This window comes from Clarias gariepinus, chromosome 3 (genome assembly GCF_024256425.1).
Source record: "Clarias gariepinus isolate MV-2021 ecotype Netherlands chromosome 3, CGAR_prim_01v2, whole genome shotgun sequence".
Lineage (NCBI taxonomy): Eukaryota > Metazoa > Chordata > Actinopteri > Siluriformes > Clariidae > Clarias > Clarias gariepinus.
In genome coordinates, this window is record NC_071102.1 from 21,851,849 (window position 1) to 21,868,977 (window position 17,129).

General features: G+C 39.6%; 1 protein-coding gene across 3 annotated transcripts in view; it reads left to right on the forward strand.

The window, feature by feature from the left end:
• Positions 1-13,855, forward strand: part of samd12 (sterile alpha motif domain containing 12) — a 154,345-nt gene extending 140,490 nt beyond the window's left edge. For all 3 annotated transcript variants that reach the window (XM_053493163.1, XM_053493162.1, XM_053493164.1), the window contains exon 5: positions 9,380-13,855. In XM_053493163.1, the coding sequence (XP_053349138.1) occupies positions 9,380-9,402 (23 nt within the window). In that variant the 3' untranslated portion in view covers positions 9,403-13,855. The remainder of the gene's footprint in view (positions 1-9,379) is intronic.
• Positions 13,856-17,129: the final 3,274 nt, after the last annotated feature.

Here is a 17,129-nt window from a genome sequence, read left to right on the forward strand (position 1 = left end):
ATCCATTAGGGTTTAAAGGCACTCTTGTCAGCTGAAACATTTTATTTCCTGCAGTAATCATCCAGTCTCTTAAGTATTTACTCATTCCAATCCAAATGGCGACTTTTTTTTTTTTTGGTCCGGGCTGTGTATATACTGTCCTGAATATAGTACTGTACACTCACTCATTCATAAAATAAATTAATGCAGACACAAAGCAATTCATGTTCATATCAAACATCAGTATATATATATATATATATAGTAGCGTTTTTACGCCGGAAAGGATGGTGGAGAGACGAGTGAGCTTCCTTGCTACCCAATGCAATGGCTGGGAGTACTTTATTGAGCACCAACACAAAACAGCACATTCCACAGTCACTAAAACAGACATCAAACACACACACACAACCTGGCCGAAGCCACTAACCAAAACACCTTTCCCCAACATGGTGAACACACACCGACATCCCCGCAAGGCATGCTGGTCGTCAGCCGCCGCCCCGCCCACGCCACACCAGTGACGACCAGCATGCCTTGCGGGGATGTCGGTGTGTGTTCACCATGTTGGGGAAAGGTGTTTTGGTTAGTGGCTTAGGCCCTGTTGTGTGTGAGGCGGGTGTGTGACGTGTGAAATGTGCTCCAGTTCGAGCTAGTGCTGAATTGGATGTAGGCTCCTGAGTGAAGGTGCTGCTCATGCCTTACATGCTGTGTGCTAAATAAAGTACTCCCAGCCATTGCATTGGGTAGCAAATAAGCTCACTCGTCTCTCCAGCATTCTTCCCGGCGTAAAAACGCTACAATATATATATATATAGATAGGCTATATATATATATATATATAGATAGATAGATAGATAGGCTATATATATATAGATAGATAGGCTATATATATATAGATAGATAGGCTATATATAGATAGATAGATAGGCTATATATATATAGATAGATAGATAGGCTATATATATATAGATAGATAGATAGGCTATATATATATAGATAGATAGATAGGCTATATATATATATATCTCTATATATATCTATATATATCTCTATATAAATATATATATAGGCTATATATAAAAATAAATAAATTTTGGAGTTTCCGCTGATTCAGAGCCAGTGAGTGTTTTAGTGATTGCTATTCCTTGCTAACAGACGCGGCATCTATTGTACAGAGTATTGTCCTGTTGTAGCTTATTTACATCAGTGTGATATCACAAATATCTCTATTGTGATGTACGTTGTGAACGTTAACGTCCTCGTTATCTGCATGATGGGATAATCCCATAATTGGATAATTGTGTTCCGGACTAATTTGTTGGTAAGTATGTTTATTTTATTTATATACACTGCTATTAGAATATTATTGTATTCTTTGAAGGCTCTTCTTCCTCCGTATTCTGTTAGTGCTAATGAATATTAGTAGGTGTAGGTCGCGCTTGGGGGTGGGGGGGGGGAAACATCAAAGACATAAAAGGCACAAAGGTTGCTTCAACGTTCCAAATGTGCACGCAAAATCAGGTGTGTTGACTCTGCAGAGAGTTAAAAATACCCTTTATTTCTCTATATAATCCCCTGATACACTAATGCACTTATCCCAGTGTTGGACACAATCAAGATCGAAAGTTTTTTAAAACTGCCTGCTTCACATCTGAAACCCCGGCCTCCCAGGAACTCCTTTAACGACCCAAACATGTGGAAATGTCTTGGAGCGAGGTCAGGACTGTACTGGGACGTGGCAATAATGCCAAGCCGAGTTACTGTAATGTACACGTGGTGTTGGTGAATGATTGTGTGTGCACTTCACACAGACAGATGCGCCTCTTCCGCAAGATGGAGACGGAATATTAGAAGATTTTTTAAGGATCAGACGTTCCACTCGCTGAAAGTTCACATGAACGACTGCAGTGGGCTCCGAGGCCACTGATTAAATGTTTCAATGAGTCTCATCACCGTATTATTCTTGAAATCTTATGTAAATATCAATCGGTTTTCTACCTTCATTCAAGTAAAATGTCACCACAAGTCCCGGTTTGACTTGAACTTGAATGTAAGTCAGGTATAAATACGGACAATGTTTCATGTGGCAGTATTGGTTTAAAAATTAATCAAAATTACATTTCCAATTTAGAATATCTGAATAACTAATCCTAGTAAACTAATCTCTTCTTTTTTTTCTGAAAACTGCAATATTACAGCAATTAAATCTTATTCTGATATCTTGATGACATTATGGATTTGTCATTGCTTCCATTCAAGGACAATTTCTGAGCTACGTAGCATTTAGTCCTAGAAAGTTGTATTAAGCCTTTAAAGCCTTAGAAGCCTTACAATGCGCTCTCTCTCTCACTCTCTCTCTCTCGCTCTCTCTCATCTCCTGTGGCTTTTTTTCCATTCAGAAACATTTTACTTAATGACTAACAATTGCAGCTTGAAGGAAGGTGTTAAAACGTTAGCAAAAATACCTCCTCGTCTGTTTATTTTTTTAATTACGTTATAAACAGGCTTGGCATAAGTTCAAGTGTTGCACTGTATAAGAGTGTGTTTTAATTGTTTGAGGAGGAAATAACGTGTATATTGAGCTGAGAGTCTCTTCAAACATTCATGCAAAAGAGAACTTGATCTTGAATAAATATATATATATATATATATATATATATATATATATATAAAAGATGCATTTATCTTATTCGGAGATTAAGTGGAGAAAAGACATTTAATTGCTAGAGTGACTGCTGCCTTAAACGTCTTACGGCCGTCATTGAGTGATTTATTCAGCTGCTCTTCCTAAATCAGCAGGGGCTTGGGGGGGTGGGGGGAGCACAAGAGATAGTAATGATGCCGCTTCCTTTATTCACGCTCCTCATCCTAATAATTTCCTATATGCGAGAGGAAGCGAGAGACCGGTGTGAGCGTCACTGATGAAGAGCCAAAGTCTGCATACGTAAATAGAGCTCTTTACATAACCTGTGCAGGTTATGCTGATGGGCTGTTTTGTTTGAACAGCGTCCCTCTTTTGTTTATCAGAATCCAGGGCAAGAGAAAAAGAAGGCGCTATGAGGGAAAACAGGACGACCTATTTAAACCTGCACACAAGCGGATCAAAAGTTCTGGGTGGAAAGATGTCCTCCTAAGTGTGCCCTGATGGGAAATGGGCAGCCGGGCTTCGGTGCTGGTGACGACTAAGGCGTGAAACGGGGCGCAGAGCTAGAAGAAAGTAGTAAAGTAGAACAAATAGTCCAGTTTTTTTTTTTATTATTTCTTCCTAGGAATTTATTCTATCATGAGCAATAAATTTAATGACCAATTTGCGTTTCTTTGTATGTTGGAGAATGCCAATCATGTTTAAATAAACAGGCACAGCTGATTTGCTGACTTCATATAAGGCAAATCTCACATAGCTGAAGTTAATGCAAAAGGTAAAAGTTATTTTGACTCTAATCTATGCTAATAATCAAGCAGATGAAATCAAATGACGAGGAGTGTTATTGTGTAATATCAGCACGGCTGTGATGCAGATGTAGGCTTGAGGGCACAGCCGAGTTTCACAAGCACCATTTATCATCAACACATTTGTTTGTTTATTTATTCAGGTATTTTGCTCGGCCAACACACATCCCTCTGCGACTGGCAGAAACTACCTGGCGAGTTACTGTAGCATCCAATAGATTTAAATTCTTAGCGGTACAATGTGGACAAAAGGTGAGTAGACTTAGATCATGGAGGTCATGAACATTCCTGAGGAACTTACAAGACTTTTATATTTCCACTCATTCTGATTTAGAATATCAGCTAACTTTCTTTGTTCCAGGGTTGAATCCCAAATAGCATTAAACGGAAAGCTAGAGCGCTATGTAGGGTGTACTATCCCCTTTTCCACTAACTAATTAGTCGCCTTGATCAGTGGTGGATTTGGGATTCAGTCTCGTGTTAAAAGCTAGTTAGCCTCGTAGCTCAAGACAGATACACAGACGGTTCAGAAGGACTTAGAACAAGGCAATAACTAATAAGAGGAGAGCGTGTTGTTTAATATGACATAACGTTATCAGATGTGTGTTCTTGCTGAAAGTGCTTCTGTGACTGTGGGTTTTAGCAGGAAGCTGCTTTTCCAACTTAATTAAAGATCGTTAGAACACTTGCATATACTATACTGTACATATAGTTAAACATCCTGGTGCTGTTACAGTCTATTATCATCACCATATCTATATGTCCATCTGTCTATATAGATAGAGAGAGAGGGAGACAGATAACACTGTATATCTAGTTAAGTAAATATACGAGAAAATGACAAACACAAGGAAATAGACTTGTGTGTGTGTGTGTGTGTGTGTGTGTGTGTGTGTGTGTTTAAATATACTATACATGGTGTACCAGGTGATTATTGACCCTAGGAAATTGATCCATAATTAATCCATATCTATCTCAACCATCATAAAACCATCTTTCCCTCGATGATACGATGTTAGAAAAGCAGAGCCGCCCTCATCCACAGGAAGTGAGTGAGCCATGACACTCTGGGGAGTATATGACACATTCTAGAAACAAACCAGATCAGTCACTTAAGGATCACATATTGCTGGTTTTACTTAAGTGTTGTGCAGCAATAAAAAATTGCTGCAGGTAACAGAACAGATTTGTACATAGCCTGGGTCAGGTCTCCTTTTAGACAGCAACATTCTTAACCCTTTCTTTATTTTGTCTCCATACGGCTATAACATCCAGCAAATGCGTAAGTGCATGAATAGATACCTACTGTGTCCATGTTAATATATGAGGCTGAGTGTTCATACCACACCTTCATAAAAATCAACATGTGGATTCATCCTCATTAGTGTCGTGTCTCAGATCAGTTCACATAATCAATAAGGTAAAGAGTAAAGGTTTCTATCTCACTGCTTTAATCGGTCACAGTTGACTTAAAAAAAGTGAAATGTTTCTACAACACCACCACCACATCACAAAAATAAATTAAACTATTACCAATACTGTTTTTTTTTGTTTTTTGAGGTCATGCTGACCACAAGCCAGGACAAATATTCACTATAAGTGGTGCCATAATCAAAGCATGTTTGCATCATAGACATTAAATTATAAATGCATTAAAATCAACCAGTTTTGGTTTAGCGGTTGTTTTATGATCAAGTGACCAGACACATACAGTATGCACATCTTATCTGCAGTATATTCAATTAAATTTAATTTGTACAACGCTTTTAACAAATTACATTATGTTCATGTACTATATTATTAGCAAAATAAATTGGTAATCACTAATTACATTTTCCAGATGTGTGTATATGTATATGTGTATATGTATATGTATATATATATATATATATATATATATATATATATATATATATATATATATATATATATATATATACTCACCTAAAGGATTATTAGGAACACCATACTAATACGGTGTTTGACCCCCTTTCGCCTTCAGAACTGCCTTAATTCTATGTGGCATTGATTCAACAAGGTGCTGAAACCATTCTTTAGAAATGTTGGCCCATACTGATAGGATAGCATCTCGCAGTTGATGGAGATTTGTGGGATGCACATCCAGGGCACGAAGCTCCCGTTCCACCACATTCAAAAGATGCTCTATTGGGTTGAGATCTGGTGACTGTGGGGGCCATTTTAGTACAGTGAACTCATTGTCATGTTCAAGAAACCAATTTGAAATAATTCGAGCTTTGTGACATGATGCATTATCCTGCTGGAAGTAGCCATCAGAGGATTGGTACATGGTGGTCATAAAGGGATAGACATGGTCAGAAACAATGCTCAGGTAGCCCGTGGCATTTAAACGATGCCCAATTGGCACTAAGGGGCCTAAAGTGTGCCAAGAAAACATCCCCCACACCATTACACCACCACCACCAGGCTGTACAGTGGTAACAAGGCATGATGGATCCATGTTCTCATTCTGTTTACGCCAAATTCTGACTCTACCTTTTGAATGTCTCAACAGAAATCGAGACTCATCAGACCAGGCAACATTTTTCCAGTCTTTAACTGTCCAATTTTACAAAAATTATTTGTAGTGGAGATGAGTGGTACCCGGTGGGGTCTTCTGCTGTTGCAGCCCATCCGCCTCAAGGTTCTGTGTGTTGTGGCTTTACAAATTCTTTGCTGCATACCTCGGTTGTAACGAGTGGTTTTTAGTCAAAGTTGCTCTTCTATCAGGTTGAAGCAGTCGGCCCATTCTCCTCTGACCTCTAGCATCAGCAAGGCATTTTCGCCCACAGGACTGCCACATACTGGATGTTTTTCCCTTTTCACACCATTCTTTGTAAACCCTAGAAATGGTTGTGCGTGAAAATCCCAGTAACTGAACAGATTGTGAAATACTCAGACCGGCCCGTCCGACACCAACAACCATGCCACGCTCAAAATTGCTTACATCACCTTTCTTTCACATTCTGACATTCAGTTTGGAGTTCAGGAGATTGTCTTGACCAGGACCACACCCCTAAATGCATTAAAGCATCTGCCATGTGATTGGTTAATTAGATAATTGCATTAATGATAAATTGAACAGGTTCCTAATAATCCTTTAGGTGGTATATTGGTTTTATAACTATATATAAAATATACAGTTATTATTAGTGTTCAATTTTAATATAAAAGGGTCACTTTTATGCAAAGTTCACTTTTTAGTCATTTTCAGACACTTAAATGAGTCTCCAGTGTGCATAAACAAACAAACAAACAAACATTTGCATTTTGGAATTGATAATGGCTTAATTAAGCCATTAAGTTAATTAGAATTTGCCCCTAATGTGACCTCGTACAGTTTAAGAAGAGCTCCTCCCCTGACTTGTTGTTCAGCTCTTCTGTTCCCTGGTGGGGCGTGGCTAAGTAAGAGCTCATTTACATAGACACTGAAACAGTGTGTTCGACAGAGGGAGTTTAGGATATGGAAAAACAAATGTGTGGGTACTGTAGGGGTTCGGCTTCAGCCATGTGACGACAAACATGCTCTCCTGGAGAGATATCCTTCATCTCAGTGGCAGGGATTTGTTTGTGTTTCTCCTTACGGCGTCAGGGTGACAGCCCAATGCCTGACTGTATATGAGCAGTTGAGGCTTAAGGGCCTTGCTCAAGGGCCCAGCTGTGACAACTCGGCAACACCTTCAGTACTAAGCTACCCCTGCTCATGCATTATCTCAGTATTTTATTTGGTGTGTTAACAGACACAAACTGGGGGAGCTCAGAGACCCATGTTGGCTTGTTAGTTTGGTAATATTTGGGATTAAAAAAAAGCTATTTATTTTTCGTTTGTTTGTTTAATTGCCCACATACTACACAGAATAAAGTATAGATAAATCAAGTGTAATATGTTGAATCTTATACTTATGTGAGTGCCAAGAGTACTTAAAAGAAAAATTAAATAATAAATGTGGGTTTTTCTTTTTGGTTGTTTTTTTTCTGGCAGCATGTCAGTTGCGATACTGCAAGTCATCCTTCCTGACTTGGCCATCATAACATACCAATGTCTAACCATCACACACCGACGTTGAGGAGCGGCTCTCGTCATTCAGAGTTCTTAAAACACAGCCCCAGGTCATTCGCCAAACCAGAAACCGCAGCGGATCAACGGCACCGAAAAACTCCTTGCGAGTCTCCCAATCAGCGAGCTCTCAGCCACTACAAAGGCGAATCTGTCAGCCACGCTGCAACTCCTAGGGCTTCGGGAGGAATTCAGAAGAGGGAGAGAGAGAGAGAGAGAGAGACCGGGCTTGAATCTGTCAGAGGCGGAGCTGGAATTTACTGGTAGAAGTACGAACTAATTAGGAATGCATAGGTAGCCTCCAGCTCCTTCTCCAGAGCGCTCTCCTGGATTCCGCCTCACTCGCTCTCTCAGGGCGGCTCATCTGTAATTCATTTGAATCCAGTCTATCATTTCCACCGGGGTTCGGAGGGGAGCCGGTACGGTGCACGAAATGAGAAAAAGATCTCACCCTCTATCTTCTTCATATTTTATTGCGCTATAAATTTTGTCAAAGGAAGGAAATAAATATCCTTTGTTTCCAGAGGTAACATAACATAAAAAAAAAAGGAGCAGCCGTGTAATGTGTAACACATGATCTGCGCCGACTCTGTGTTCCATTATGAGTAAATCACATTGTTTGAGGATGGAGTCAGGGGGGTGAAGGAGACTGAAGTGTGTCCTCTGGCTTGAAGGAGTTAGTCAGAAAAAAAAAAAGAAAAGAAGTGGACAATTTCTTTCATTTTCATCTCACTTGATTTACGGCCCGGGATTGAGAACGAAATCCGTCTTCGCTCTAAAGTGGGGGATACGGTAGGAACAGATCTGTGGAAATTATTATTCCAGTCGGGGGTTCACGATGTCAGAGAGTCAGAGAGATCCGCTATTTGAAAACCTTCACTGACAGCAAGAATGAAGGAGTATTTTTTTTCCCTTTTCTTTAAATTCCTCCCAACAGCAAACTTTTTCCATTCCCGCGTTCAGCCCAACACATCCTCCCACATGCCATAGTGTGTGTGCATGCAAATGGTAGCTGTCATGTTGGCATTTCTCCTGGCAAAGACCTGAAAATTCTTGACCTCCGTTCAAGGATTCAGGATCGAGCCGGAAAACTCTGCAGTCAGCCGCTCGCACCACCTGCTCATGTGCTTCTGCGGGAGATGGAGGGCCTGTGATGCTCTGACAGCTTGTCAGGACACTCCATGGTAATGGAGCTCAAATGCCTGCTGTGTTTTTTTGGGGTGTAACCGTGAGACAGCGCATCATCTTGTAAAGTGTGTAAGCACTAATGCGTGTTGTTTTTAATATCCTGTGTTCTTGTGCAGTATCATCCTATAACGGTTGGTTTGGTACCCAGGTGGTGTTATTTTAGTGGACATATCCAGACTTGTTATGCTGCCGAGTGTCAGATGCGTCATGTCATGGGTGACAGCAGGTGAGGCAGTGGGGATCCGGGTTCATTGACACTCTCTTGTGAGTTTCTATTGATTTAACGTTGAGAAAGCCGTATAAAAGGGTGTGTTTTATTTGTTCGTTCCTCTGCTTGTTTTTTTTGTTTGTTTTTTTTATTGGTCACATTCTTCATATATTTAATGCCTCGTCCTTTTGGATTTCCACTTCTGTGCCTGTGTTCATTTTCGCCTCTTTCCATTTCCTCAAACTGTATTTGTTATTTTACATCCAATTTCCCTTCTTCCGCTTGATCTCCCTCGATCCATGAGTCATGTCATTTCCTGCACACTCCTTTGCACTCACTTGCTTTTTTTTCCCGCTCCTCATTCCTCTTTTTTCCTCTAATTTTCTGTGCCTTATCCGATTCTATCTTCATCCTGTTTTCCTTAACCTTCCTGCATTTCTAAATCCCTGTCTTTCTTTTCTTTTTTTTCTCTGCAGCATCTTTGGAGAGCTCTCCATAACCGGAGCGGTCCCAGAGACGCAACCAGCCGCGACGTGACCCTCCAAACGTCTTCTCAAATGTCGGCACACGCCAGCGTTCCAGCCCAACCCAAGTCGCCCATACAACCTCCCCAACCCATGCCCTATAAATACCAGCCCTAAAGACGATGGCAACTTCTTCTACTACTACTACTACTACTACTTCTTCACTGTCGTCTTCTTCCTATGCCAAGTAGACCTCTCTGAACTGGACTACAGATATTCTTCCACAGTTGGCATTGAGAGACTAATTGGCCAATTAGCCTGCTTGCTGTATGTCATCGTACCAAGTGTAGCACTTTACCTTTCCTGTAGAGAGTCTGTTTAAGCTTTCCTCTTCAGACTAGCATAACTTTCAGTCGCTGCAGTAGGGCTACAGGTCACCTTTTTTCTACTTTATTCTTTGTATCTCTGATTTTTGCCTCTCTACTGTATAGAAGGACAGCGTAGAGACATTTTGCACATCTGTAGATTACTGTATCTGTGCCTCATGTTTCTTCCTCTGGCTCTGTTGTCTCTTACCGTATAACGTGGGCTTGTCCCATCTCTCATGTGTTTTTTTTTTTCTTCCCCCGTGTTCGACTTCCCTTGGCTTTCCTGGACTGCAAACTCTTTCCAGTCATCCTTTCCTTAACCTGAACTACACTGTGACTCTGACCAGCTGTCTTAAACGTGGCAAACGCCACCTCATCATCTCTCCTACACTCTCACACCCTTAGAAAGAACGCAGCCTCCATGCTTTCCAGGATTTAAAAATATATCTATATATAAATTCAGATACGAATAAGAAGTAAGATCAGTCATTGCGAGTCAGGTGAAACATTTTTATTTACATTTATTACAACACACGGCGTCTGTTCGGTGTCTGATCTGAGAGCAACGAAAAAGTAAGAACTTAGAGATGAATTTTTGTACCTTGTTGGGGGAGAAAACGGACAGTTTTTTTTTTCCGTGAAAATAATAGATGGATGATTTCCTTTTCTGAAGATTGGCTTCTCTTCTCTAGCTCGTCATGCCCCTGGAGGGACCAAAAAAATACAGAAAAATAAAAATGAAGAAATCTAGCTATGAAACAGCACCATTAAAGCGTTACAGGAGTATAACAAAGCAAGGAGGTCTGTGTCGGAGAAAATGGGTGTGTGTGTGAAGTCTGTCAAATGGAAGTCGAATCAATGAGTTTTGTTATTCGCTCTTTGCAGAGGTTGCCTGAGGAATCGTCGTGGCGTATTATGGCCGTACACTGTTACTTTTATTACTACGAAGCACACAGAACCGCTCGACCTTGCTCGGTCATCGTTATTTATCCTAAACGTTCTGTCATCAGAAAAGTCCATTTAATACAGTATATCGCCTGAAAAACAAACAAACATCCTTTTATAACTATAGCATAACAGACGTGACTAGCCTTCCAGATGTTGTGTGTTGGAGTCGGTGTACCAGGTCAGTCCTAGGTCAGTAAAATTAAAGGCTATACTGTGTAAAGTTGATTCATGACCTGAAATTGGAAAGTTGTAGCAAATCGAATGGTATCGATTAGTCTGTATGTATTAGAACAGTCCCGGTGTCGAGATAGGAAAAAGCTTGTTTCGGCTAAACCGCTCGCCTCCATTTCATGGCTGGATGAAGGCACTATCCGGTACACGGGGGAACACTTTTAGAAATGGCTTTTTGTGATCATTGAAATGTTGTGTAGTAATAGAATAGTGAGTGAGGCATATAATTAATCTTTCATCTCCTAGACTATCTTAGGCCGTCTAGTGTCCGTGTTCGAGTATGCTCCATGAGAGTCGCATGGTTCGTGAAGTATCAAAGGGAAATAGACGGGTAATTTTTATTTACATATCGTTCGACATGAGCGCTGAGAACTGAGTGTAATATGCTATAAGGCATCTATTTAAACTTATGCTTCCTTCCATATGAAATCGTCCAGTTTCACCGGCTGTACACCACTAGTCGGTCAAAAGATGTCTCTGCGTTTTCATTTTCCTGAAGCACTTTTAGCCATTTTCTGGTAGGGAAAAAAATATATATGCTACTGGTCCTTGATAACAGAAAGAGAGTGCTCATGGAGGAAGAACCATTTGAGAAAATGATTTGATGACCTCTGGAAAATTTGACAGCTAATGTACCATGATATTAGAAAAATGTCAAAATAGGAACGGAAAGATGGAGGGAAAAGGTCGTCTGTGGCAAACTTTTGAAACGTTCGAGGAAGAGGAACCTGCACAGGAATCTGAAACGTTCCTATTGAAGATGTACAAGGCAGCTTCGTTACCTTACACCTTAGGATAGCTAAGGATAGCGCTTGAGCTAATTAATAACTGGTGCAACATACAGTACCTCTGAACACTCCAGTCTGTGTACATCAATGTTCTTTGGTTTAGACTAGAGCTAAAACCCTAATTCATTCTAACGTAACAAGTCTCACATATCTCTGTGCACTTATTTTGGGATTGCTGATCATGAAGCATCTCAGCATAGAAGTGCTAATCCAAGATGTCATGCTTCCAAGTCATCTCTCCTCTTTTAGTGACATAAAAACTCTCTAATAAAATTGATGATCGTGTGGAAACGGAGTACTGATGGACACGAGTAGAAATGTTGTTTCCCTTCAGATCAGGCGTGTACAGTACAACTTACATTTATATACACTGATCAGCCATAACATTAAACACAACAATAAGGTTAAATAAAAAACATTGATCATTAATTATATACCAGTAATTATTTATTTATAAACCAGTTATATAATGCATTTTAAAAACAATATATACCAGAACAATGGTATCCCGAAACTCATCTATGCCTGTGGGGGGAGGAAAGGACAGCCCATCCAGTCTGAACTAAAAAAAAAAAAGCACAGATTGTAGCACATATTGCTGAAAAAAGGAAAAAAGTCAATGCTTGCTATGAAAGAAAGTCACCAGAACACTCAGGGTATCACTGCTTGCTGTATAGGCTTAGCAGGCAAAAAGTTCAAGGTTGTTGACCTGGCCTCAAAATTCCCCAGAACTCAATCCAATAGTCCAATCCACGATCAGCGTATTTACAGTATTTGTATGAAGTTCTATTTTTAGAAAGGTTAACAGCGGTACCTCGGCATACAAGGAGGGGAGTTCTTACAGAGAAACACATTTTCCCATAGGAAATAATGTAAATACAGAAAATCCGTTCCAGCCACCTGAAAATATTACCAATGTTACTGTTTTCCAACACTATAATCATATCTTTGCATAAACAGTCAAAACATTTAGAAAAGACATAATAAAGTAAAATATATAATTTAAGACACCAAACGTCACTTAATCTTAATTTATGATTCCTGTTGGCACCGGCTGTTTTACAAACCAAACTGTAAGCGGCTCACTTTTTCTTCTTGCTACCGTCCTTTCAACCCATAGTGCTACTGTACGTCATCACTAAATCTTGCACAAAATGAAAAAAAATAAAAATAAATGCTCTGTATGCCAAGGCAAATTTCTTGCAAAATTTTAGTTCTTAAGGCAAAAATTTGTATGCCGAGGTACCACTTTATATAAGAAACTCCTTTTAAATGGGCAGTTAACTTTTAATTCTGAAATCTATTTTTAAAAATCTGTGAAAATTGCTCATTTTTGGACGTTTCTTTAGCCTTGTAGCTAATTGCAGTGTTTCAATGAGCCGTCCTGAGCATCTTAATTAGCACAGGATTGACTACAGAAACCATTCTGGTTCATGTTCTACTACATGTTTTTTTTCCCCCTACATTGATCCGTTCAACTATTCAATTCAGTCCATGGAAATACCTTCCCACTCTGCCAGTTAAAGCCTCTGGTCCAGATGGCTGACATTTTAGCTTCCCTGGCTCACAATCCAGCTGAAACAGCACTCCCACCTGCATTTGTGCCTTCCTGCTTTTCTGTACCTTTTTTGCATGATCATGTACAGTATGCGCATGCCATGTCCGCACAATCTCAGCTAATGAGATAAGTCACTTAATGAACTCTGTTAATGAAATGAGTTGCTCTCGTACTCGACCGATCGAAAAAGCATTACATTAAAGGCAGCGGATAATTTTGTCTCACAAATGGAAGTCTCATAGGAGCAAAAATGCAAACCATCTGGGGACCTGGTTTGAGAAACACTGGATTATGGTAATACATTCTCTCTCTCTCTCTCTCTCTCTCTCTGTTATGAATTTCCATGCATAAGACTGTGCACATGGCTGAAAACAGCGGTTTGATTTCTACCATTTTGTAGCATGCCACCTTATTCTTTTCTGATCTTCTGTATGAAACGGGCATAATGCAGACCAAACCCTTTAGAACCCTGCCTTTTCCCTCCATTTCCATATAGTGTGCCTAATGAGGTATAAAAATATTAAAAACCTAATAAATGCATTAATAGGTAACAAGCATCAGTCTACATGTGTCTTTAATATTGTGTGCTTATGTTTATCGATAAATTGCGGAGAAGTGACAGTTTTAAAGAATTGGGGGTGTCTACTTTGGTTTGGGGCGGGTCTAAAAAAGGTCCAATGTGTAGTAAAGTGCAAAATATAAAAAGGTTGTCGGGGAACCTGTGTCGATGTTGCGTGATCCCTTAACACTTCATAACACTAAATGTTTTATTGCCATTTTAGTTCCATTGCACCAATTTGACAATTATGCATTTTTTTAACTAAAGAACAACTTTATAGCTTCATTTAATATATTATTAAAGTTAGTTCCTGTTCTGACCTTTGTTAGACACTGGGCAATAAAAAGAGACACACTGTACTTTAGACCTGACCAACTGTATAGGAGTAGCTCTAGAATAGCGTCAGTCTGGACCCTTTAGATCACATGATCTTTTTTCCATTACTCCTAAGTCCATTCTTTATGCTCTCTAGCAATTTAAAGTCTTTTTTTTATTACTCTCACAAACAGGTGTAGTTCTTATGGCCACAAAGCTGTTCAGTCCCATTGTTCTCATTCTCTTTACGTTGTGTGCAGATGGAAATGCTTTTACACTGACTATTAAACATAGGTCTGATTTATACTGGCAAAGTGTTTACCATGCAGTTTCACCAGGGGTTTTACATGATCTCAATGCATGATTTTTTTTTCTGACCATGTTCCCTCCATGATGTTGACAGTTCTCCACTGTCCTATGCGAGATATTAAAATATGTTTACCTTGATATGATGAAATGGAGCTGTCACTTTAGAACTGATTAACAGTTTTTTAAGTGCATTAATCTATATAAAATAAAATAAAATAAAATAAAGATTTTGTCCGTACATTGGTCAGAACTCTTTCAATGAGATTTTTATGTTTCATACACTAGAGGACTTGACACTGGTCTCAGAAAAATGTTTGACGTCACACAAAACTGTTTGGACAGAATTTAATAAATCTTTTGTAGTTATATCTTAAATCTCTGCCTGAAGTTTAACCTGCTCTGTTTCATAAGTGAAATCTAAATGTTAAGTAAAAGTGATGTTATGAACAGTTATGTGTGGGATTTAATAATCTACTTTAAAATAAACTACTAATGCGCTACTGTCTCAATGTAAACAAACACCTGCACCAATAGATATTAATTAGAAAAGATAAAGTGAATATTTTTACTGGGATTAGTTCATATTTTCACTTTGGCTGTAATAACAGCGCTGAAGTGGTATAAGTGAATTTTAACACGCTGGAGTCATTTTAAGACAAAACTTCATCTTTATCCTTTTATCTACTTTTTCCATTTCTCATCTGTGATTCACTCTCCGATTACCGAACAGGGAGTGTATTTGTCTGACCACCAAAGAAGGACAACTTAGTGTAAACAAGGCGTAAGATACTCAACCTTACAGAATGTGATTTCTTTGTATTAATAAGTTAGACAGAGAGTTCTGCTGTACAGAAAGACACACAGACATGTACGTGGGCTTCAATATCAAATAATAATAATAATAATCATAATAATAATATCACTGATTACATTAAAGATCAGCAGATTATTTTTAGTTTTAACCCTTGTAAGCAGAATAATTGTCAGAGCTCCCATTGTGGGAAATGAACCAATACTATACTGTACTAATCTAACCAGTCAGATTCGAGAAGCGAGCAGAGCTGCGTTATAAATATTCTCCAGCAAATACTAGTTTTTTTTTATGAATCTTTAAAATAATTTGATTATTATTGATTGAGAAAGGCTTTAATTCAGTCCGCATGCATTAGATGGCTTTACTGGACACTCTCAATATAATATGATGACGGAAGCGAACAGTCGATGCAGTTTAACTGGGTTATGTGGGTTCTAGGGGAGGTGGGATAGGCTTAAAAACAACACACATTTTCCCCTGTGTGTTGGGATTATCTGCACGGTAAACTGAAATTGACCTGGACACATGCACACACGCATGCATGCATGGCTTAACTCATTTTGCTGATGGAGTGAATTGAGGCTGTAGCCAGAGAGAGAGGCTAAGAGATGAGCAGGACGAGAGACAGAGAGACGATCATCCATTACTCTAACTCGAGCAGAGACACTTATCTCCTCATATCTCATTTTTAACTCCTGTCTCTGTTTCCGTCTCACTTCTTCCATCTCTCTCTCTCTCTCTCTCTCTCTCTCTCTCTGTGTGTCACTCTTTGCCACGTTGGCAATGTTGTTCTATTCTATTCGTATTCCCTATACATGGAGCAAATTTATTCTTGCTTTCCGTTTCCATCATCTTCGCCCCCCACCCCACTCCTCTCCGTCTCTCTCCCGTGCAGCTTCTCGTGTCTTCCGCTGTCTCTCTCTCACTGTGCATGGTGTGAACTCGAGGGGGAATCTTCTACACACCATCAAATGAATGAAATATTACAGGCAGCACTCCAAGAGCTCGCCAAATTCAGGGAAGTCAGATGTGTGTGCATGTGTGTGTTTGTGCATGGACAAATCCTTGTGTGATTAAGGTAAGCAAAATCATTTGATTCGACAGGGATAGGTCAGGCGTCTGATTTCCATTCTGTAGAATTGCACACAAAGAAATTATTATTATTTTTTTTTACATTAGTTTGTCTTAGTGATCTGCCAGCAATCCATCCTTATCAACACAGGTTTTAATCTCTCTCTCTCTTATAAACAAACGTCTTTTATCTTTCTCTGTATTGCACTTAAAAGGAGTAATATCAACACATGGTCCATGTCAGGGGAATATCCAGACCCACATCCCATAATACTGTCGTCTACATAATACACATACACACACACATACAGAGACACACGGTCACCGAGAGGAACTTAAAGTGAATGTTTAAAAATTGACCCAGATCATAATGTATGTTAAAGTAAAGGGGGGGAGGTTTTTTTTTTATGTCCATTAGATTTTGCAATATAATTATGACACATCATGTACATTTCTCCAAGAGTGTGTTCACATGGCTTGTACGTACACCTTGGCTACACCTGGCAGTCAGTCATCTATGCCCAGTTAACCAGCCCAGTAGGGAGTCCACGCAGCAGCCTCCAGGCGCCACTAAGTTCGATGGAGTGCTCTGAGCATGCTCATTACAGCCTGCACGGCCACTAAAAACCTTCTTCCCCCCCCCCCCAACACTCTCTCTCTCTCTCTCTCTCTCTCTCTCTCTCTCTGTACGCAATAATGAGGATCTGCTACTTGGAGCTCATGCTGGCACCGTGTGTCATTAGTGCCAACACACATTCTCACACACATTAGACAACTGCTTTTCAGCATCGCGCCCGCTAA